Source organism: Scyliorhinus canicula, chromosome 3 (genome assembly GCF_902713615.1).
Source record: "Scyliorhinus canicula chromosome 3, sScyCan1.1, whole genome shotgun sequence".
Taxonomy (NCBI): domain Eukaryota; kingdom Metazoa; phylum Chordata; class Chondrichthyes; order Carcharhiniformes; family Scyliorhinidae; genus Scyliorhinus; species Scyliorhinus canicula.
In genome coordinates, this window is record NC_052148.1 from 239,830,772 (window position 1) to 239,853,994 (window position 23,223).

The 23,223-nt window shown below is 45.9% G+C and overlaps 1 protein-coding gene across 7 annotated transcripts in view; it reads left to right on the forward strand.

Annotated features, from left to right (window-relative positions):
* The window catches only part of inpp4b (inositol polyphosphate-4-phosphatase type II B), a 1,043,608-nt gene that overhangs the window by 972,372 nt on the left and 48,013 nt on the right, over window positions 1-23,223 (forward strand). For all 7 annotated transcript variants that reach the window (XM_038792440.1, XM_038792442.1, XM_038792441.1 and 4 more), the window contains 3 exons: window positions 1,816-1,956; window positions 8,221-8,318; window positions 13,828-13,940. In XM_038792440.1, the coding sequence (XP_038648368.1) occupies window positions 1,816-1,956; window positions 8,221-8,318; window positions 13,828-13,940 (352 nt within the window). The remainder of the gene's footprint in view (window positions 1-1,815; window positions 1,957-8,220; window positions 8,319-13,827; window positions 13,941-23,223) is intronic.

The following is a 23,223-nucleotide window of genomic DNA, read 5'->3' on the forward strand; positions in this document are numbered from 1 at the left end:
GGACAGACTTTGGGGAGTGGCTGCAGGATTCTTAGCCTTTGACCTGCTCTGGTAACCGCGGTATTTATATTGCTTGTCCAGTTCAGTTTCTGTTCAGTTTCTGGTAAATGGTAACTACCAGGATGTTGATAGTGGAGTATTCAATCCGTAATGGTAAAGCCATTGAATGTCAAGGGTGGTGGTTAGACCCTTTCTTGTTGGAGATGGTCATTGATTCGCACTTGAGTGGTGTGAATATTACTTGCCATTTGTCAGCTCAAGCCTGGATATTGTCCGGGTCTTGCTGCATTTGGACATCTTAAAATTAATTTATGTAAAGTTCCTTGAGAGGTAAAACCATGAAACCAGCACAGTATTTATTGACTGTTAAGATGCTGCATGTAAGTTTTCAGAGTACTTTACATTTACTGTTGTAGTGGTTGATACATAGAACATACAGTGCAGAAGGAGGCCATTCGGCTTATCGAGTCTGCACTGACCCACTTAAGCCCTCACTTCCACCCTATCCCTGTAACCCAATAACCCCTCCTAACCTTTTTGGTTAAGGGCAATTTATCATGGCCAGTCCACCTAACCTGCACGTCTTTGGACTGTGGGAGGAAACCGGAGCACCTGGAGGATACCCACGCAGACACTGGGAGGACGTGCAGACTCTGCACAGACAGTGACCCAGTGGGGAATCGAACGTGGGACCCTGGCGCTGTGAGGCCACAGTGCTAGCCACTTGTGTTACCGTGCTGCCCTAAATGATGTGCTGCTGCAATCCTTGACATGTACAGTTCTTAGATATTTTTGAGAGATACAATATTGACTTTTACCCCAGTGTGTGGTGTTTGTGGGGTCAGAGCTGTTTAGGATTGGGAAAGGTTTTTTAACAACTCAATTATATCTTTGCTTATTTTCGAATCAGCCGATGGCAGTGGAGGGCTTAATTGAAAGGCAAAGGGTCAGGGCCCAATCAGCCTTGCAATACTGTTTATACTGAAGCTTCGGGAGGAGCACCTGGCTATCTACCCACCAGAGAAACCTGGGGGGGGGGGGGGGGGCAACAGAATGGCTAGTGTGTGGAAGAGGGGGAGGCACAAAAGATTCCTGGCCCACCTTGATCTTTTCTTTCCCAGCCCCAAGCAACAGTAATTCCTTCCTCACCCATTCCACTCATATCCTTGGGACCACCCCAATACCTGTTGGCCCACCCCAGCATTCACATCATTCCTAACTGCCTCAGGCAAGGGACAGATGTTCAATATTTGGGCAGCACGGTAGCATTGTGAATAGCACAATCGCTTCACAGCTCCAGGGTCCCAGGTTCGTTTCCGGCTTGGGTCACTGTCTGCGGAGTCTGCACATCCTCCCCATGTGTGCGCGGGTTTCCTCCGGGTGTTCCGGTTTCCTCCCACAGTCCAAAGATGTGCGGATTAGGTGGATTGGCCATGATAAATTGCCCTTTGTGTCCAAAATTGACCTTAGTGTTGGGTGGGATTACTGAGTTATGGGGATAGGGTGGAGGTGTTGACCTTGGGTAGGGGGTGGGGTGCTCTTTCCAGGAGCCGGTGCAGACTCGATGGGCCGAGTGGCCTCCTTCTGCACTGTAAATTCTATGTAAATATTTAAAGGAAGCCTCCAATTAAAATTTGCCTGTGTCTCACTTCTCTCTCAATGTTTGGGTACACTACCTGCTTCAAGCTCCTCACATTTTATCCCACCCAGAGTTATAATCCGCCCCATCGGTTGGCATGTCAGAACCTCTGGATAAGATATTGTTTCAAACATCTGTAATCGCTTCACTTCTCTCTTCTGTTGGATTTGTTGCAGAGATTTTTACACAGTGGAGGTACAACTTCCCGGTAAATTGTTTCAGGTTTTGCCGCAGGAAATTAAAGATGGAAAGTTGCTGCGGGTGCATCCAGTTTTTTTTAACATCGGAATAAATGAACAACAGACACTGGCAGAGAGGTATATACGTATCATTTTATTCATGAAACATTTACTTATTTGTATACGCAGCTGTTTTCTGAGGAACGTAATCAGTACAGAATGTCTGTTCTTCAGTGGAAAATTCTTGTTTTATTGAATGTTTGCCTATTTTGCGGAACAAATCTGCACTCATAGGCCAAGTTCGATGGCTTGCTTTTTTCTACATTCTGTTTTCCTCCGCATTTTAAACACCTGAAACAAATACCCAGTCAACCTGTCCCTTAATTTCTCCCCCCACTGAATAAAATTTGGATGCAACAGCAATTGAACTGAGCCATAGAGTAAGATGATCAGAGGTCTATGTTCAGATAGCTGTTCTGGACCCCTCTGCTTCACCCTGTGTGAATGTAAAATGTGGCATGGTGACATCGGGTTGGCAATGTAATGTTATGTCAGTCTCTGAAATTACAGAAGGCGAACAGGCGTGGAAATTGACAGTCTGTCTGCACCTCAAAATTGGTAAATAACAAACTATTGAGCTCATTAATGACCCAATCTTTGAGACCTTTCATGGTCTGCTGCATTTCTCAGCCGTTGGCCCATGAAAATGTTTGGCAGTGATTCACGGCAGCAAAGACGAAGCAGCGCGAGGGCAGAAGAAAAGGCCGGCCACTGGGACCATTGCCGAATGTAGCAGCAGATTCTGCTGGTGAAAGTGGCAGCATTTGCATGTTTTTCTAAAAGCATTTTTGGGATTTTTTTGATGTCTTCAATAAAAAATAAAGAGCCACTCAGAGAGGAGGGGGCCATTAAACTTGCAGCCATGACAGACTTCCTGTTCGTGGCATTGCACTTCTGCTGCATGATATACCTACCTGCAGTCCCGATTGGGTGTAGAGCATTCATTTGCACCTCTAATACATCTGATTCCTGCTGGATGGCTACTAATTGACCATCCAACATTTGATTTGACGAGCTGAAGCAGCTGGGGTGGAAGTCAGCAGACCACTCGGTTTCTCTTACCCTTGTCCTGTAGGGAAGTATAAAAATCCAAACCAATATCTGTTTTGTGATTGCTTTATGAATAAAAGTCCAGTGACTGGTGACATTAGTTGCCCTCAAAATGAATTTGATAAAATTAATATCATTTAATATATTTGTGAACTAAATGCAAAGTCAGTACTGAGAATATTTCCTGTTCTGTTGGCATTTGTGGCAGCTAGGCCAAAGCTCAGAATAGTTTATTTGTGGCAGTGATTTAACCAAAAGAACATTAATTTATATACCACGTTGAAAGATTTAAGGATATCACAAAGTGTTTTACAACCAATGAAGTGCTTTTGAAGTGCAGTGGTGATGTGTTTTGTATTGGAGGGCAAGTTACAACCAATTTGCATACAACAAGGTCCTACAAACAGCAGTGAAATAAATGACCAGCTCATCCGTTGTGGTGATGTTATAACATCCCTGCAGTGCCGGAGGAGGCCATTCGACCCATCAAGCCCACACCAACCCTCCGAAAGATAACCCCACCCAGGTGCACACCCCCGCCCCATTCTCATTGGTAAAGGATAAACTTTGGCTAGGATATAGGGAGAACTCCCCTTCTCTTTGCCAACATAGTGCCATGGGACCTTTTACATCCATCTGAGAGAGCAGACAGCCTCAGTTTAAAGTACCATCTGAAAGATAGTACCTCTGACAGTGCAGTACTCCGTCAGTCCTGCACCCAAATATCAGCTTGAATTATGTGCTCAAGTCTGTGGTGTGAAACTTTAAGCCACAGCTTCTGATTTGGAGGCAAGAGAGCCAGCACTTAGCCACAATGGACATGCAAGTGTACTGAGACAAAATAACTGAGTAATTACATTTTGCATGTTTCACTTTTTAAAACTAATTGAAGTTGTGCAAAGAACTGGCATGAGCATGATAGCTTTCTTCTGTGCTGTAAAATTCTGTATTAAAAATGGAGGTACTTACAAAATCTAGCCAGTAATCCCTTGAATGGAAGATCAAATAAAGACATAAGGAACAAGAAATGATTGCTTGGAGCTTACAGCTCTCTTAATATCTCTGAAAACCTGTCATGTCAGAAATCAGAAGCCATCTGATCAGAAAAGCAAGCTCAAAGAATGAAATGGAATAAATGTTCAAGGACTGAGAATTTGATAGATTAGAATTATCTGCAGTGACCTTTGATGGGCTGCTTACAAGAACAAGTACCAAGGAGGTCGGTGCATGAGATAACGAAGAACAAAATGATGAAAATTGATGATCCCGCTTCTATTGAAGGAATGTACCTGGCAATGTCCTGGAGTGTTTAGCTGAACCATGGAGAAAAGAAGTTATGTGAAATAGCTCCATTTCATCATCCATCTAGAGATACGTTTGTTATTGTTCTGCTCTCAGTGTTGGATAGATAAGGAAGATGTTGCGTAACACAGCATTTATTAACCAGTGAAAGTATTGCAGATATCCAGTACAGGAAATCAGAAACAAAGAAAGTGTGTTGGAAGTACTCAGCCGATACTGCCAAACATGCTCAGCCTTCCCAGCATTTTCTGTTTTACTGAAAAACCACTGTTTGGCGGCACGGTGGTGCAGTGTTTAGCACTGCAGCATCACGGCGCCGACGACCCGGGTTCGATCCCGGCCCAGGGCCACTGTCCATGTGGAGTTTGCACATTCTCCCCGTGTCTGCATGGGCCTCAGCCCTACAACTCAACGATGCGCAGGGTAGGTGAATTGGCCTCACTAAATTGCCCCTTAATTGGGGGAAAAGAAATTGGGTGCTCTGAATTAAAAATAAATAAATAAATAACCGCTGTTTGGTTCTCTCTTCATTACAGGCAGTCGTGTCCTCTTTAATTTGTGTAGCATGTAGATTATTCCAGTGTAAATCAAACTGAAGCAAACTGACTGTAGTTTCCAAGATTGCTTTATATTTCTGAGTACCCAAATTTAATTCTGATGTCAACCATTGTTAAATTGATGAGTTGGAGTTTTCTTTTCAAGGAGGGGACAGATAAGCATCACCAAGCTGATGGTTCCTGTTCTCAGCTCATGCCAAAAGTCAAGAGTGGATAGTGTGTTGTGCGATAAGTAATGTTTTCAGGTTTCATTCATACTTTCTCACCTCCATCCAAAACTGCTACCATCAACTCCTTCCACGGGAAAAAACATACTCAATTCACCTGGCCTTGCAAGCTCCTAGTCCCTTTATTCTGCAAAGTCATTGAATATGTTGCCACTTCCTCAAACCTGTGCCTATCTTTCCTGAACTTCCTGTTTGAATTTGAAGTCCAATTTTCGGACTTCAGGCGGGAATATGGAATTCAGATCAAAGATTTGCCATGATATTTTTTACATGGTAGAGAAGAGGGGAGGTATGGACGATTCCTGCTCCTTAGAATCCATAAAATCCCGACCGTTCAGAAGGAGGCCATCTGGCCCATCGGCTCTGCACTGACCCTTCGAAAAAGCACCCTCCCTCGGCCCACTCCCCACCCTATCCCTGTACCCCGGGTCCCTGGCGCTATGAAGCAGCAGTGATAACACTGTGCCACCAGGCCACCTATTTCTATATGTACCAATATGTATTTCTTATATACCATTGTGTTATGAGGGACAGATTAAGAACAAATCTAGCAGCTCAAAATTGGATATCCATGAGATGGACTATCAACAGCAATCAAATTGTTTTCACACAATTTGTGACCTTGTGACTCAGATAGCACTCACTGCTCCATCATCATCAAGCCAGTTTCCAATCTTGGTTCAATGAAGAGTGTAGAAAATCATGCCAGGAGCAGAACCAGGGATACCAAAAAACAAAGTGTTGACTCCAATAAGCTACAACACAGAATTTCATGCGTTCTAAATAGTGAAAGCAGCATGGTGCAGGCAGTGCTGAGTGACCCTACAGCTAATGTTCAAGCCAAAACTCTGTAGTCCTGTCACATTTTGTCATGAATGGCAGTGGACAATTGAGCAACTCGTGGTAGAGGAGGTTCCACAAACATTCCCATCCTCAACAATGGCAGGATCAGAACACGAGATATCTGGAAACAACTAACTGCATTGCACAAAGCACTGATGACATAAGTCTCCTGATAATATTCCGACTGTAGTGTTGAAGACCTCTGCTCTAGAACTAGCCGCCCCTCAATCAAATTCTTCCAACAAAAAGCTTAAACACAACAATGTGGAAAATTGCCCAGCTTTGTCCTCTCCATAGAAAGCAGGACAAATCCAACCAGACTAACTGATATCTGGTCAGCCTTCTTTCAATCATCAGCCAAGGGATGGAAGAAGTCGTCAAAAGCGTCGTCTCATTCAACAACAATCTGCTCACCAATTCTCAGATTGGGCACAACTAAGACCATTCAGCTCCAAATCTTATTACAGCCTTGGTCCAAATGTGGACAAAAGAGCTGGGTTCCACAGTTGAGGTGAGTGTGACTGCTCCATTCGCAAATGTTCAAGTAATGAAGTTACCCATACCAGCATGCAGCAAGACCTGGACAACTTAGCTAGACTCAGGCTGATAAGTGGCACACAACATTTTCAACATGTCAGTGTCAAATAGTGGCCATTCCCAGCAAGTCTATCAACCTAGTTTCAATGCTTAATGTCATTACCAATATAAAATCACCGGCCACCAATATCCAAGACCTCGACATGATCAGAAACTCAACCAGCCATGTAAAGATTGAGGCTCAGCGAGTAGACCGGAGGCTGGGGATTATCATCACTGACTCACCAAAGTCTTTCCAACATCGACAAAATACAAGTCAAGATTATAGTGCCATACTGCCCACTTGCTGGGATGGGTGCAGTTGCAACCACATTTTAGCTTAACCATCCAGGATAAAGTAGTCTGCTTGATTGGCAAGCCATCCATCATATTAAATATCCACTCCCTCCATCAGTAGTAGACTGTGGCTGCTGTGTATGTAGCATATTGTCTCGGTTTCTTCGAAAAATCAGGCTCCCTGACCAGTGTCACTCTCATGAGCTCACAAGGCCACCACTGCAATTGATAAATCCCAGCAAGAGAGGACATGTGAGAAGGGGAAGTGAGGACAGTAGGAGTATGTGTGCTAATGTGCCCTGGGCCCATACAACAAAGAAGAGTCCCAACAGGCAACAAGCTGATCCTCTTTGGTGACTTGAACGCCAAAGTTGGAAAGGACACAGACCTCTGGGGAGATGTAAACGGCAGAGAGGGAGTAGGTAATCCAACGTCAATGGTATCCTGACAAAATGCCCAGAACACGGCCTTGTCATAACCAACACCTTGTTCACTCAGACAGACAAGTACAGGGTCTCAAGGCAACACCCTTGTTCCAAGCGCTGACACCTGCTCAGCTACATCATCATTCAAACAAGGAACTGCAAAGAAGTGCACATTACCCATGCCATAACAGGAGCTGTCGACTGCTGGACAGACCACCTCCTAATCTGCTCTGTGATCACCTTCAGTGTAGTCTCAAAACAGTGACAGCAACAGAAACAATACTGCAGGAAAATCAAGGCTGAGGCGCGCAAAGACCCTGTTTAGAGAGCCCTTTTCAGCCTCACTGCCAATCTGACAACTACCGGTGACCCAGGGATGCAAAGTGCTCAAAGCACCTGCCCTGTGAATCCCCACCAAAGCACTAAAACATGGCCGAGAAGCACTACTGGTACAAATACATGACCTCATTTCCCTTCTATGGAAGAAGGGGAACATGCCAGGAGATTTCAGAGATGCCCTGATGTTTCGGAGTGATATGCCCATTAAAAGAGTAGAATATGATTTGAGCACTCTATAATTTCCAGGCTTTAGTATTACATTATGGGACATCCCACTGGTACCATGGCCAACATTTTATCCCTCAAAAAAGTTGATTATCTGGTCACTTATCTCAGTCCTGTTTGAGGGGCCTTGCTATGCACAAATTAATTAAAACATTCTGCTGTGTTTTATACCTTTGAAGGCACGTCATTCACCAGGAAACTCTTCAGGATGCACAAAGATTGTGAAAGTTGAAAATGAAAATCGCTTATTGTCACAAGTAGGCTTCAACTGAAGTTACTGTGAAAAGCCCCTAGTCGCCACATTCCGGCGCCTGTTCGGGGAGGCTGCAGGCCTGCCTTGGTCTGCTTTCAAAGGCAGCGATTTAGCCTTGTGCTAAACCAGCCCTTACCATATAATCTCAAGTTTTAAAAAGTTCTTTAGTTTTATGTTAAACATCATGGAATTCAGATGGTAAATTAAAATGTGGCATTGACTAATAAGAATTTATATTTTCCCATTAGGTTTGGAGATATTTCTCTGCAGGAAATTATCAATCAAGAGAACTTTAAACTACTCAGTAAATATTACAAATCATTTCAAGAAAAACTGTCATCTGATTGTAAGTATTTACTTGTTTCATTACTGTGACCTAGTAGGCAAACAGATAAAGGTCAATGTAATTTTTCAGGTATATTAATTTTAAAAGTTCCTCAGTATGATCTTCCTTAGCTTTGCTTGTCAAAATCGATTGTCAAGTACCAGCGCAAGTTACCACATAGAGTAATGATAAAATGGCTCGAATGGAGACCTGGCTCAAACATAAGCAGGACTGGGAGTGCAGCGTGCCTGACTGCAGGGTCTTCAGTAGAGAGGGGGATGGGAAAAAGAAGGGGGAGAAGGTGGTGATCATTTGATCAGTGATAATTTGGAAGCAATGATAATATTACAGTTCCACAGGAGAACAATGGGCGGAATTCTCCGCAACGCCCGACGCTCCTCGCCCCCTAGTCTCCCCCCCTCGGGGCTAGGAGTGGCGTTTTGTAAATCTCGGCCGCTGGGCCTTGTCGCTGGCGTCACGCGACACGCCATTTTGGGGGGGGTGGGAGAATCGCAGGGGGGGGCCAGAGTGGCCCTCCCGCGATTCTCCCACCCGGCCTGGGCAGCGGAGAATCACGTCCAATATAGTAGAGGATTCAAGACTGGATCTAATTTGGTTAGAGTTAAGGAACTGAAAAGGATGTGTTACATTGCTGGGTGTTTACTATAGACCCCCACCCTCCTCCAACCAAATAGTGAGAAGGAGCTAGGGAAGCAAATCTGTAGGAACATTTCAGAGAAATGAGCACGTAAAATTTTTTTTAATGTATTTTTAGTCAACAAATTTTCAACAGTTTTACAATTCACAACATCCCCACAACCCCTGCCCCCCAACTGTCAACGGTAACCACCTCCCGAAAGTGCATGAAAAGCAAATCCCAACGATTGTAGAACCCAGGACTCACCCCCCTTAGTGTAAATTTCACCGTTTCCAGGGTCAGAAACTCTAGCAGGTCCCCCTGCCATGCCGAGGCACAGGATGAGGACCCCAACAAGACCCGTCCAGGAGCAATCAACGAGACAAAGGCTAAAACATCTTCCCCCCTCCTGCCTGTAGCTCAGACCGGTCCGGCACTCCGAATATGGCTTCCGAACCGGTTCCACATCCACATGAAGAACCCCCGAAAACCACCCTCCAAAACCTTTCCAGCTTCGGGCAGGACCAAAACATATATACATGATTCGCAGGGCCCCTCCCATATCGCTCACAGACATACTCCACCCCTCTGAACAGCCAGCCCATCCCAGACTTTGTAAGGTGCGCCTTGTAGACTACCTTCGCTGTATCAGCCCCAGCCTTGCGCACAAAGTCAAGGCATTCCGCAACACCTCACACCACAGACTCTCCTCCAGCACCATCCCCCTGCTCTTCCTCCTACTTCGCCTTAACCCCTTCCATGGACACCCATTATCCTCCAAAATACACCCGTAAATCCCCGAGAAAACCCCCCCTCTCCAACCGCACCCCCCCCCAACTGCGACTAACAGCACCCCCTCCAGCAACGAGGAGGCAGGTGCTATCGGGAAGGTCAGGAAGACCTTCCTCTCAAAGTCCCGCACCTGCATTGACCTGAAGGTTTCACCCCTTACCAGCCCAAACCTCTCGCTCAATTCCTTCAAACTCACAAATCACTCTCCCAGAAACATCTTTCATTTCCTTAATTCCTCTCTCTTCCCATCCCCGGAACACCCGGCTTGAACTCATGATTCACTCTAATCAGCACCTCTTGATCCAACTCCCAGTCTAAAATGCTGCCTTACCGCCACCACTGGACTCACAGTATACTTCCCTGGGACCATCAGGAACGGCGCCATTGCCAGTGCCCCCAACTCTGACCGCCTGAAAGAGCCCGCCTCCACCCTCACCCGCAATGCCCTTCCTTCCCTGTTCCATCCCCGAACCATCTCTGCATTTGCCGCCCAATAATGATGCATCAAATTGGTGAGGCTTAATCCCCCCACCCCGCAGTCTGCCATCCCCTCTGCAGTATCACCTTCCTAATCCTAGCCACCTTCCCTGCCCAAACAGATGAGGAGATCAGCTGTCCACCCTCCTGAAAAATGCCTTGGGCAAAAAGACCGGCAGGCATTGAAACAAGAATAGAAATCGTGGCAAAAAATTCATCTTTACTGCCTGCACCTGACCTGTCAACGAGAAAGGGAGATTGTCCCACCTCAGCAAGTCAGTCTTCACCCTCCCCACCAAGCTAGTGAAATTAAACGTCCTAAGCCCTGCCCAAACCCAGACGACCTGCACCCCCGAATACCTGAAGTTAGATGCCGTCAGACAAAATGGAATCTACAAAATACTCACTTTTCCTGAAATTCGATTTGTACCCTGAAAACATCCCAATTCTCTGGAGCAAACCCATTATACTCCCCACCAAAGAGCTTGGCTCCAAGAGATACAGAAACAAGTCATCTGCATATAAGGACACCCTATGTTCCACCCACCCCCCGCCCATCACTATCCCCTTCTACAACCCCAAGCTCCTCAGCGCAATCGCCAAGGGCTCTTTTGCCAATGCAAGCAAAAGGGGTTAATGGGGCATCCTTGCCTGGTACCCTGGTGCAATGCAAAATGCCGTGAGTTCATACTATTGTGTGCACCCACGCCGCAAACTTTGGCATAATCCCAAATTTCTCCAATGCCCCCATCAAATAACTCCGACTCCACCCAATTAAACGCTTTCTCTGCGTCCAATGGCACCACCACCTGAAACCAGACATAAAAGTCCAAAAACCTGAGACTCTCACAGGAGCCACCTAACTTGCGACCTCCACCTACATGCTGCCACCGGAACTCAATGTGCAAGTGATAATAAGGGATTTCAGTTACCCAAATATATGCTGGAGAAAAACAGTGTAAAGAGCAAGGAGGGTAATGAATCCCTAAAATGTGTGAAGGAGATCTTCCTTGATCAATATGTTCCTCGCTCAATGAGGAATGAAGCAATGCTGGATAGTGGGAGATCATCTGTGTAACAGTGATCATAATACAACTGGGTTTAAAGTAGCAATGGAAAGGGACAAATAAAGATCCAGATGAAAACATCAAATTCGAACAGAGTCAATTTCTGTGACTTGAGAAAGGAAATAAACATTAGCTCGGAAACAAATAAGGAAGAAATGGCAGACCTTCCAAATGGGAGATGGTTTGGGTACAAACCAGTTAAACAAGAGCTCACGAGGTGTCAATGGAAAGTGAGATTTAAAGAAAACAGAGGAAGGACGTTTATGACAAATGCCAGTTAGAGAATATAATCAAAAAGCAGGAACAAAATAGAGTGTCAAGGGAAATTTTGAAAAAAGCTATATGAAGGGCAAAGAGAGAATGTGAAGGTTTAGCAGATAACATTTAAAAAATGATCTTTTATTCGCAAATTAAAAAGTAAAAAGATAGCTACCGAGGATAAAGTTAATGTCTGAGTAAGGGTGCATGGTGTAGAGACATTGGACAGATTGATTAGATAGAAATGAAGTTCTCAATAGGTTGGCATCATTCATAGTTAACAAGCCACCCTATCCAGGTAAGATGCACCCTGGGATGCTGAGTGAAATGAGGGTAGAGATAGCAGAAACACTGACCACAACCTTTCAGTCCTCCTTGGAGATTCGAATGGTGCCAGAGTGCTCGAAGATCACAAATGTTACAGAACTGTTCAAAAAGGGGCCGAGGGTTAAAGCTGAAAACTGCAGGCTAGCTAATCAGTCTAATGTCAATGGTGGGCAAGCTACTAGCTACCACTGTCAAGGGCAAACTTAGTTCTCAGTTGGAGAAGCATAGGTTAATGCAGTCTGCACAGATTTGTGAAAGTCATATCTTGTCTGCCTAATCTTTAAATATTGATGAAGGGTGTGCAGTAAATATTGTGCATATGGACTTTGAAAAAGTATTTGATGAAGAACCTCATAATAGACTTGTACATCGATATTAGACACACGGCATTAAAGGGTTGGGATAAGTTGGGACATAATTGGCGAAGGGATGGGAGGCTGAGAGGAGTGGTGACTGGATGATTTCTGACAAAAAAGAAGGATGCTGTTGGGTTCCCCAAGGTTTAGTATTAAAACATAAACAAGTCACCATGACAGAAGGTTTACCAAGGTGACACCAGCAATGAGGGAATTAAGTTATATGAAAATATTAGAGAAGCTAGGAGCAATGGGCGGGATTCTGTGATCCTGAGGCTGTGTTGACGCCGTTGTAAACGCCATTGCGTTTTACGACGGCGTCAACAGGCCCCCAAGAGCAGTGATTCTGAGCCCTCCAGGAGGCCAGCATGGCGCTGGAGCGGTTCACGCCGCTCCAGCTTTCCTTTCCTATGCCAAATGGGTGTCGCACCAACCCGCACATGCGCAGTTGGGCCGCGCATGCGCAGTTGGGCCGCGCCAACTTCCTCAGCGCGCCGTCCCTGACACAATATGGCATGGGGGTTCAGGGGCCGGCTGCGTAATAGAATAGGACCGAGTCTGGAGAGGTCGGCCTGCTGATCGGTGGGCCCCGATCGCGGGCCAGACCCCATCGGAGGCCCCTCCCCCGGTGAAGGAGCGCTTTTCCCCGACCCTACGCGCAGAGTTCCTGCCGGCTGCGAGCAGGGGTGAACGGCGCCGGTGGGACTCTGCCGTTTCCGCGCGGCCGCTCGGCCCATCAAGGCCGGAGAATTGGCGGCCCGAGCCCAGACAGCATTCCGCGACCGACGCCGTGCCAAAAGCACCAGCGCAAATGGCGCCGATTCTCCGAGGAGCAGAGAATCGCCTGCCGGCGTCGGACCAGCGCCGCGGTAAAAAATGGCGTGACCGGCGATTCTCCCATATGGTGCGGCATAGGAGAATTGCGCCCCTTAAGTATGTCCAAGACTTGCACCATAACTTGAAATTTGGAAATTGTCTTAAAAGTGTACAGAGCAGAAGCCTGTCTTTCACACATATTGAGTCATGAAGCAATGGGATGTGTATTTTTATGTAAGCTTGTAAATCAAATTTCCACAGTAATGCCAAAGAGAGTCCAGATGCTGTCCAAAAGTTTGGAAGGAAAATCTTGGCGCACTCCTGTCCATTGCTAATTGTAAATCTGAGAGAATCATTGGCTTCAAAAGTTTATTATATCACCCATCCAGTTGTCAGCTTCAGGTGGAGTAGATAGATCATGAAATAGGGGAACATGACAATACAGCTTGTAAAAAAGAGCGTGTCTCATTCAACATAAAAAGAACTATGCAATCAATTTAAAAATGTTCTTATTCTGTTAATTAGTTAAGAAATCAGTGTTGCAGACTATTGCAAATATTAGCATATTTTCCTATTATATGCCTGTGTCTCTATTCAGTGAATAGGATATCCTTTAATTATGGGGATGATGTTGACCAGTTTCAAATATCACAAATTAGGTGATTGATCACAGAAATAACCAATACAGGAGTAGTTCAGTACTTGATGTTTTCACTGAAGTTCAGGAATATAAATCAATAATACCTTTGTAATTACTTGATAACTTGTGGATTACTGAAAACATTTTCACCTTTTTGCAGGTCTGCCTCAATTTCAAACTCAGATTGATATAAAAGAACTATTTCAAAGCCTTAGTCAAAACATCCAAGCTAGGAAAAGAAAAAATGTGGAAGTCCTAAAAGTTGCTGCGTCAGTAAGTTCCATTTGTTTATTTGAATGAAGCAAAGAGAAATACACATGGTTATCGAACAACCCTGCTTTGGACACCATGAAATAGGCTTTGTAAACTTGAGTATATTAACAGCAAGTCTTTATTAACAATATATAACTCTGTACTTATGTACGGTAGAGGGTACAGGTACGGAGCTGACTCCATGTTAGGTCTTTTCACATCTTTTGTCCATCTCCAGACCGACGCTGGCTCTGGATCATGTGTTTTCTTACATCACTGTGTGGGCAGTACTGTCCTCAGTCCCACATTAACCCTGTATGTCCCAGACCCTATTACTGCAGTTTTAAATTGATAAATTGTCATTTATTTTGGTTACCATAAGATCAGCATTGTATCTTATTCCAAACTCCAAGCAAATGCACCACAAAATAACTCCACTCTGACCGTAGCAGTGGTCTCAGACCTTGAGCAACTAATACATTTTGCACCAGTACCGCATTCAGTCAAATACATACATGCTTTTGCCTTTGATGTGACCATCAATTCACTCGAGACACGATAGGCAGTAAACTGTGGCTTTAATAGACTTACAACTGAGCCTGCCTGCGACCAGAAGAACTGAGCGCAGACTCATAAGGCTGCAGCTTTATACTTCCGGTAGTGGGAGGGGCCGTGGGTGGAGACATGGACGGAGCCAAGGGTGGAGCCCTGTACAAGTTCCTCATCCCCCCTGTGGGCAGAGCCGCGCAACGGCTCACAGACAGAGCCCACAAGGACACAATGCTATACAGTGTGAATTAAGCAATATACATTCACCACAGCCTTGTTCTTATTCTCAAAATAATTTCAAATATAAGTGGCTCCTCAGCTGCCCTGTCCCCCACTAAAATCTGATCCCCGGCACCAACAGTCATTGGCTTCCTATTCCAAATACATTGTCAATAATTGTCTCATTCACAGATACCTCCACAATATCACTCCTCCTTAAAGCTAACCATATACTCCGGAATATTCTCTCCAAGTAGTTTTTGCTCACTGGGAAATACTGGGCGGGATTTACCGACGACCTCCGCCGTTGTCAACGGGATATCCCGGTAACAGAGTCCCCTCGTCGCCGGGAAACCCGTGCACCAGCATGGGTCTGGAATTACCCGCCATCGTGAACAGCCGGTAAATCCCGCCCAGAATAACTGACACATCCATGTTCCCACATACAAACCACCCTTATTTTTAAATTTGTCACTTCTCCTGGACTCCAATATTTGTCAGTCACTGGTATCTAGTTCCTGTTCATTCATGAGGTGCTGTGTTCATACCTGCCTGCTGGCTACTTTCCACATGTTAATCAGTCATGTCGCAGATCCAGTTCTCTGCCCTACCCCTCCCCCTCCCCACATATTCTGATTTTTGATATGTTTCTTACAAAATTTAATGTTCCTGGTTTGTTTAGATTCAGTCCACATTTACTGCACCTATGCTTACTGTTTTAAATTATACTCATTTACTTCACACTAGATTGCCAACCACAAACCACCAGAGTTTTTCCCAATTGCTTAGCATTGTTGAGTTTCCATGGTCTTTGAGTTTTGGGGTAATCCTCACCTGTCTTGTCTTTAATGCCTCTTGCATCATTTTATCTTTGCCATTGGCCTCTACAGCAACCCTTCTATCTTTTCTTAAATGTTAACTGTACCAGATAGGACTAATGAATTCTTCATCCTGCACAACATCCACATTATGTTCAAAATATTGTGTCCACAATTTCCAATATGTAATCTATATCAGCTGATGAGTAACAGATGAGCCAATTTCTTGCCAATAATAACACATCAACAAAAAAAGTTTGATTGGCGTTTCTTATTCATGTGTATTTGCAATGCCTAAATTGTGCTCTCTTTGGAATAATTCAGTCTGAAAGATACAGATCATTGAACAACCCAGCTAAGTTAGCTGCAGAAACACAAGCAACTCTGAGTGAAATACATCATAACTTTTACTTTTCAAAGGCATCATGTATTGAAGGTTCACTTTTAGCACACCCTCACCCCAATGCCCCAAACACACAACCAATGAAAAATAAAGGCCGCATCCTGTCCTCCGGGTTGGAGCCACACAACATTCCCTCCGGATTTGGAACGGAGTTGCTTACATGTGATAACGAGAGGGATAAATTAACTGAAGTCCCATACTTACAATTTGGGCACACACTAGCCCCTTAGTTCAGGTTAAAATTGGAGCTCGAGTTCCACACTTCGATGTATTATTAACGCTCTCTAATTTAGTAAAATCACCAATGATATGATTAATACAATCATAAGTTTAAGTATTTGTGATTACAGTAAGGACAATTTGATTAATTTCCAGAACCTAAAACATCATAAATATCATAAAGACATCTTTAGGAACAGTGTAACATGTTGATAACCAAAGTTATCATATCATCTTTGTAAGTTTAAGTTCAGTCTTTATTCGATGTAATAGTAACAGGTCAACATAGTTTGTGCTGTTCTTTGGTGATGCCGCATAAAATTCTGAAGGAGCATTTCTGCTTTCCCCAGTGATGCTTTTGGAACACCGATAATATGTGTCCATGGTGAGTTGCCGTCCTATTTCTTCTGCATATTTTTTCTTCCCACTTTAGCTAATCTTGCGCATTAACATTTCTCTGTTGTTTGCACTTTCCTTAATTGTTTAGACATTTATTTTATTCAATCAACAACTGAAACATACAGTAAGTTCTCTATTATGTAGCTTAACTTCACTAAATTTAAATTCTTAACATCCCTCTCAACTTTTGAAGACCACCTTGTACCTTCCAACCATCTATGAAAGCTTTCAACAATTTTCCAACACTGCCCCCTAAGCCTTAATGTTTTGGGAAGCAATGTTTGGTGCTACATTACTTCAATCATCGTGATAAAAAGCACTTCAGGTAGCTGAATCAATCAGAGGCCAACTTGGAAGCATAGATTTTTTTCTAAGTATGATAAAGTTGATAATTAAGATAATTCTTAAAAGTTATAACTCTGGTAACCTAACAGGATAGCATCTTAAACTTTACGAATTGAGAAACTTAAATACACATTGTCCCTTGTATCTAATCTAATGCCCAAGATGAAAAAAGCAAAGTTCTTTGCTGTTCAGATGACACCGTCCAATTATACACATGGTGAACTGCCGTTTATTTTGAGGACGTACCTGATGAAAAGAATTCAATCTCTTTCATTGGGCTACAGTTCTCTCACAAGTAAGTGAGATAAACAATTTACTATCGTGGATATTTTTTGTTCGCACCCGTTCTTAACTTTTCAATGTTGATACTAAAATGTTGTTAAAGCAACTATTCTGCTTCTCTCATTGTTCCTCACACAAAGGTCCGATATTAAACCAGAGACCCATTGGGAGCAGGCAGGTCTAATATCACATGAAAAACATAGTAGAAGGTTTAGCACAACTGTCAGTGTTTTTTTAAAACCCTGTCAGGTCATTAGCATTTTAGTTCCAGCTTTGAGTTCCAATATTGAGTTACCCACATGATGTGATTTCAACTGCAGTCATTAAAAGCCATTCCGAAGATTGAATGTTAAGTACTTGGAACTGGAAACAAGAAAAGACATATTGGGCGCGATACTCCCCTCATTTTCCTGACATTTTTGACGCCCCCCTGGGGCGCGCCGTTTTTTACGGCGACAGGCGATTCTCTGAGCCCAATGGGCCGAGCGGCCGGCCCTTCACACCCGTTTCACGATGGCGGCAAACACACCTGGTCACTGCATTCGTGAAACGGGCGGCAGATGCCCATTTGGGGCATCTATGGGCCCGATTGGGACGGGAGCACCACGACTGTGCTCGGGAGGAGACAGGCCCGCGATCGGTGCCCACCGAAACGGACGCACTCTTTCCCCTCCGCCGCCCGGCAAGATCAAGCTGCCACGTCTTGCCGGGCGGTTGAGGAGAAAGACGGCCACCGCACATGCGCGGGTGCGTGCCGTCTGCGCGATGAAGTCATCCGCGCATGCGCGGGTTGGAACCGGCAACCCGCGCATGCGCGGATTACTTCACATTCTCGGTGTGACGAGGTCGCTGCCGAGAAAGATGGAGGCCCGCTCCTAGCCCCCTGGGTGGGGGTGAATTAGGTGCGGGGAGCGGGCTCTGAGGCCGTCGTGAACCTCGGCCGAGTTCACGACGGCCTTCACGAATTCGGCCCCCTGCGGAGAATTCCGCCCATTGTGTGGCAATCAATGTCTAACTTGCTGCTTGGGTCAGAAAGGAGCTGGAGAGAGGTACTCTTGATCAGTAATGGGAGGAAAACACTTGCGGCTGACACTGAGAAGGCATGATTGGAGGTGACCAAAGGAACCTGAAGACAGAGTGTGGTACTATGCTCATGGATTCAGTGCAAGAAGTGCGTTAATGACATAACCACGTTAAGAAAGATGGGTACTGTTGTACATTCAGCTACAGCTTGTTTTATGCATCATACTCACTCCTCATCCTGTCTTTTCAAGCTCTCCCAAAACTCCAAATATCCATCCAGCACTCCACTCACCCTTATCCTTATATATTTTTATGGCTCTCCTCAGGAGTTACCCTCACCAAATGCAATTCATCGGTGAGGTGAACACATGCACTTACGTGTCTGTTCTTTCCTCATTGCAGGAGTGCACAGATATGAGGGAAAGAACATGAGGTGGGCCTCAACAGATTTCCCAGCTGACAAATGCACAGGGGGAGGCAGTGGAGATTAGTGGAGTTTAAACATCCCTGATTTTCGGAGTTGTGGAGACTGGGAACTCCCGTCTACCAGTGACACAATTATCTATCAGCAACCAGCATGTCACGCAGCACCCATTCATGTAGACTTAATTTTAACAGCTGGTGAAATATGATTATCTTTGTATTGCTAAGTTGTAATATTCTTACCTTGCCAGTATTAATTTGTCTCATTCATGCCCGGCAGGGCCTTCACACATGCAGGAGTCGTAATTAGAGGTCACGGCTGCTAATTCCTCAGAAGTGATGATTCCTTCTGAGGATGCACCTTCGCAGACTCATGCGTACCATGCACCAGTTGAGATCCTTTGGTGGGACCAGTTCGACGGATTATTCAGTATTCACTTTGTGACAGGTTGAGTTAGAGCTGCTGATGATGGCAGGGACATCATTGGAGAGTCTGTGTCAGAGGGTGCAGCCCTCTCCAAATTCTGTGCAGCTGGACACAAATGCAGCACCCTGAGGAGAATCATGGAGAAGAATGTGAAATGCATTGATAGGACATACAAACACACTGGTGATGATTTCAGAGAGAACGGAGGAATTTGCCTCGAGCATGAGTGTGTTGATGTTGCTGGACATTGCAATGATGTGTTTGTTCTACCATGGATGGAGTGACTAACTCATTCGAACTTCAAATGCTGCAATCAGATGAGTCCATGCAGATTTTGACCAGAGCCGTGCAGATGTTTCAAAGCACCTTACAGCCAATGAAGAACTTTTGAACTGTAGTCTTTGTGGGACCGTAGGAAATGCAGCTGCTAATTTGTGCATAACAAATTCTTTTAAACGGCAATGTGATAATGACTGGGTAATTTGTTTTGTGATGTTGATTTGAGGGATACATACTAGCCAAAACTCCTGGGCTAACTCTCTTGCTCTTCTTCAAAATAGTACCGTGGAACAATTAGCATCCACCTGCCAGGGCAGATTGCTCAGTTCAATGGATAGGATTTTGAGGGTGGTGAGCATTTGGCGCTCACCATCCTGAGAGTTGGCATGTAATGCGCTACCGTTGACTCCAGAGCTTTCACTGCCACTTAACGACACCGGCAGGTGATTCTCCGAGGAGCAGAGAATCAACGCCATTTGTGCCTGCGCGTTTGGCGCAGCGCCGGTCGCTGTCCGCGGCCGGGCCGCCGATTCACCGGCCTTGATGGACCGAACGGCTGCGCGGAAACGGCAGAGTTCCGCCGGCACCATTCGCACCTGCTCGCAGCCGGCGGGAACTCTGCGCGTAGGGTCGGGGGGGCGGCCTGTGGAGGGTGGGGGGGGGAGGGGGAGAGAGACGCTCCTCACCGGTGGGGGCCTCCGATGGGGTCTGGCCTGCGACCGGGGCCCACCGATCGGCAGGCCGGCCTCTCCAGCCCCGGCCCTATTTTGTTACGCGGCCGGCCCCTGAACCCCCGCCCCATGTTGCCCCGAGGCCGGTGTGTTGAAGAAGTCCCCCGCGCATTCACAGGTTGGCGCGGCCCAACTGCGCATGCACAGGTTGGTTCCGCCCCCTGTTGGCGGCAGGAAGTGAGGCTGGAGCAGTGTGAACCGCTTCAACGCCATGCTGGCCCCCTGTGGGGGCCAGAATCGCTAGTGCCTGCGCCCGTTTCGTGCCATCGTGAAACGCGCCGTCGTGAACGCCGTCGCGGACACTCTGTCCCGTGATCAGAGAATCACGTCCTGGAACTGTTGGAAAGGTAAGTCCCGTTGGTACTGGGGCGAGAGGATAGGGCAGACACTGGGGGACCAGGAGGGGGGGAGATCGTGGTGTCGGGAGGGTAGGCCAGGGGGAAGGAGGTCTAAGCTCTAAGATCGCAGAGCAAAGGCTGTCCCAACTCTGAGAGGGTCTTCAGAGTGAGGAGCTTCCAGAGTGAGGAGCTTCCTGCCCCCAATCCCCCAGTACAATCACACTCAAGGTGGGGAAAGGTTTTTTATTGTCAGTTTTATTGTTATAGACTAGGCGTGATTTTCCCCACTCCTTTGCATCTGGTGCCGATCTTGCTATTCCTGGTGAGAGGTCAAAAACGGGTTTTGCGCCGAGTGCAATGCACCCGGCCCGCAATCTGGATCACGTCCTTGCTGGGGGGATGGGGGGGGAGGGGGGGGGGGTGGCGGTGTCTCAAGCTGCAACAAATGTGAAGCAGTTTTGCTGCCGAATGCACAACAGGTTATTTTGCTGATGGGAAATACTCATCGTTTCAGACCAGCTAAACCCTGTTTTCAATTGTAGCTGAATTGTGATTTTATTTTTCAGGGGTGGAGGGGTGGGCGGTGCCCTGATGCCAATGAGGTGGATGAGGGTGGCCTCCCCCTCCCCTTCTCGCCCAACACCACCCTCGTGCCTGGGTGGTGTTGGACGAGAAGGGGAGGGGGGGGTCACGCAGATTTTTAGTGATGGGGGGAGGTTTCCCCTCCGGGATCGAGGGTTGGGGGTGTTGCCCATGTCTACGAGTGATTATGATGTCTTTGAGGGGGACTCTCATCCTAACTGCGATCTGGGCACCCTTTGAAAATGGCACCCTGATCTCTTGTGGAGCCTATCTTGTTGGTGTCTCGAGTTCTCCACTGCAGAAAAAAGTTTAAGTGTGGGATGATTCACTGAGAATCCCCCCAGCTCCAAAAAATGACTAATAAGTGTGGGTGAATAGCAATCCAGATCACGCCCCAAACACCCAGCGGGAATCTCCCCGCAAATCCCGCCCAAAATGACACATGTCATTTTTTGGGTGAATGGCGCCTGACATCTGTTATAAATTATAATCAGAATCATTTCCCAGAAAGTAAGAACAGCCTTGTGAACAAGGCACTGATGGCACACAGGGGCTGGATTCTCCGTTCCCCCGGCTACATGTTTTACAGTTCGCTGCCGGCGGGATTTTATCTTTCCCCACCTTGTCAATGGGATTTCCCATTGTAACCACCCCACACACTGCTGCGAAACCCACGGGTGGGGTGCGCTGCCGGCTAAAAAAGTGAATCGCAACGACCAGAGAATTCCATCCCCGGACTCAGTTTGGTCACTATTTTCATCCAGCATCACTTTCCATTCTGGCTTTACTTTCCCCAGTAATTTCCAGAATAACTGGACAATTTATTTCTTAGAACTTGCACAGCCGAACAATTACAAGTGCCCTTGTTTTGAACTAGCAGATTGCTGTCCTCCCCTTCCACTGGCTCCAGCTGCACAACAATCGTTGGCACAGAACATGAGAAACTGACCCAAGACTATTTCACAGACACAGGGCATATGTCCTGAATAGTGAACAGTCACTCACAGCTAAGCAAAGGAGCAGATCAGCAAATTGAAGCCATTGGATGTGGCAAAGACTTCACAAGGAAACTGTTGCCTGACTGAACACATTTTCAGTATCCCTTGCACAGACCTGTGACATTAACCCTGCCTTCCACCATTGTCTGACCTGCTGAGTATTTCCAGCATTTTCTGTTTTTATGCCACCTTAACAGTGTTTGCCTCCGTTTCCAGTGTTGTCACCAGTCTGTAAATAGTGTTACTCTCTGTATCTGTTTTTTTTTCACAAGCCTAACATTGTGTATGCCTACTAATCTCATTATTCCATGCTTGTGCCTAATTATCTGCATGGCTTTCATCAGTCTGTAATGTAGTTGAACCTGCATCTCCCACTTTATACTCCTAAATGTAAGGCTCAGCCTGAAACTGTCTGGGTGGAGAAAACGATCAAGGCTCACAACGCTTTTTAATAGTTTATTGTAACACCAAAAACTTACAAACCTTGCTCCCCTTGAGTTAAATCAGTACCTTGAAATGCTGTTTACCATTGATAACTTGCAACTGTCAGCGCCCTGCTCCCTTTTAAGTTCAATCAGTACTGCACTCAGACTGTTCTGTAACTTCTGAGATGCTTTAATGCTCTTCACTCGAGTTGCTGCTTCTGGAAAGTTGTTGCTCCTGTTACTGCTGTTCAAAGAACATTGCAGCACAGGAACAGACACTTCGGCCCACCAAGCCTGCGCCAATCCAGATTCCTTATTTACATATTCCATTCCCTGCCCGTTCATGTGTCTATCAAGATACATATTAAATGTTGCTATCATGCCTGACTCCACCACCTCCACTGACAACGCGTTCCAGGCACTCACCACCCTCTGCGTGAAACACTTTCCCTGCACACCTCCCCTAAACTTTCCTCTTCTCACCTTGAACCAGTGCCCCCTTGTAATTGACTCTGGGGGAAAAAGCTTCTGACTATTCACCCTGTCTAACCCTCTCATAATTTTGTAGATCTCAGTCAGGTCTCCCCTCAACCTCCGTCTTTCCAACGAAAATAATCCGAGTTTATTCGACCTCTCCTCATAGCTAACACCCTCCAAACCAAGCAACATCCTCATAAACCTTCTTTGCACTCTCTCCAAAGCATCCACATCCTTCTGATAGTATGGCGACCACAACTGTACGTAATATTCCAAATGTGACCTAACTAATGTTTTATACAACTGTAACATGACCTGCCAACTCTTGTACTCAATGCCCCGGTCGATGAAGGCAAGCATGCCGTAT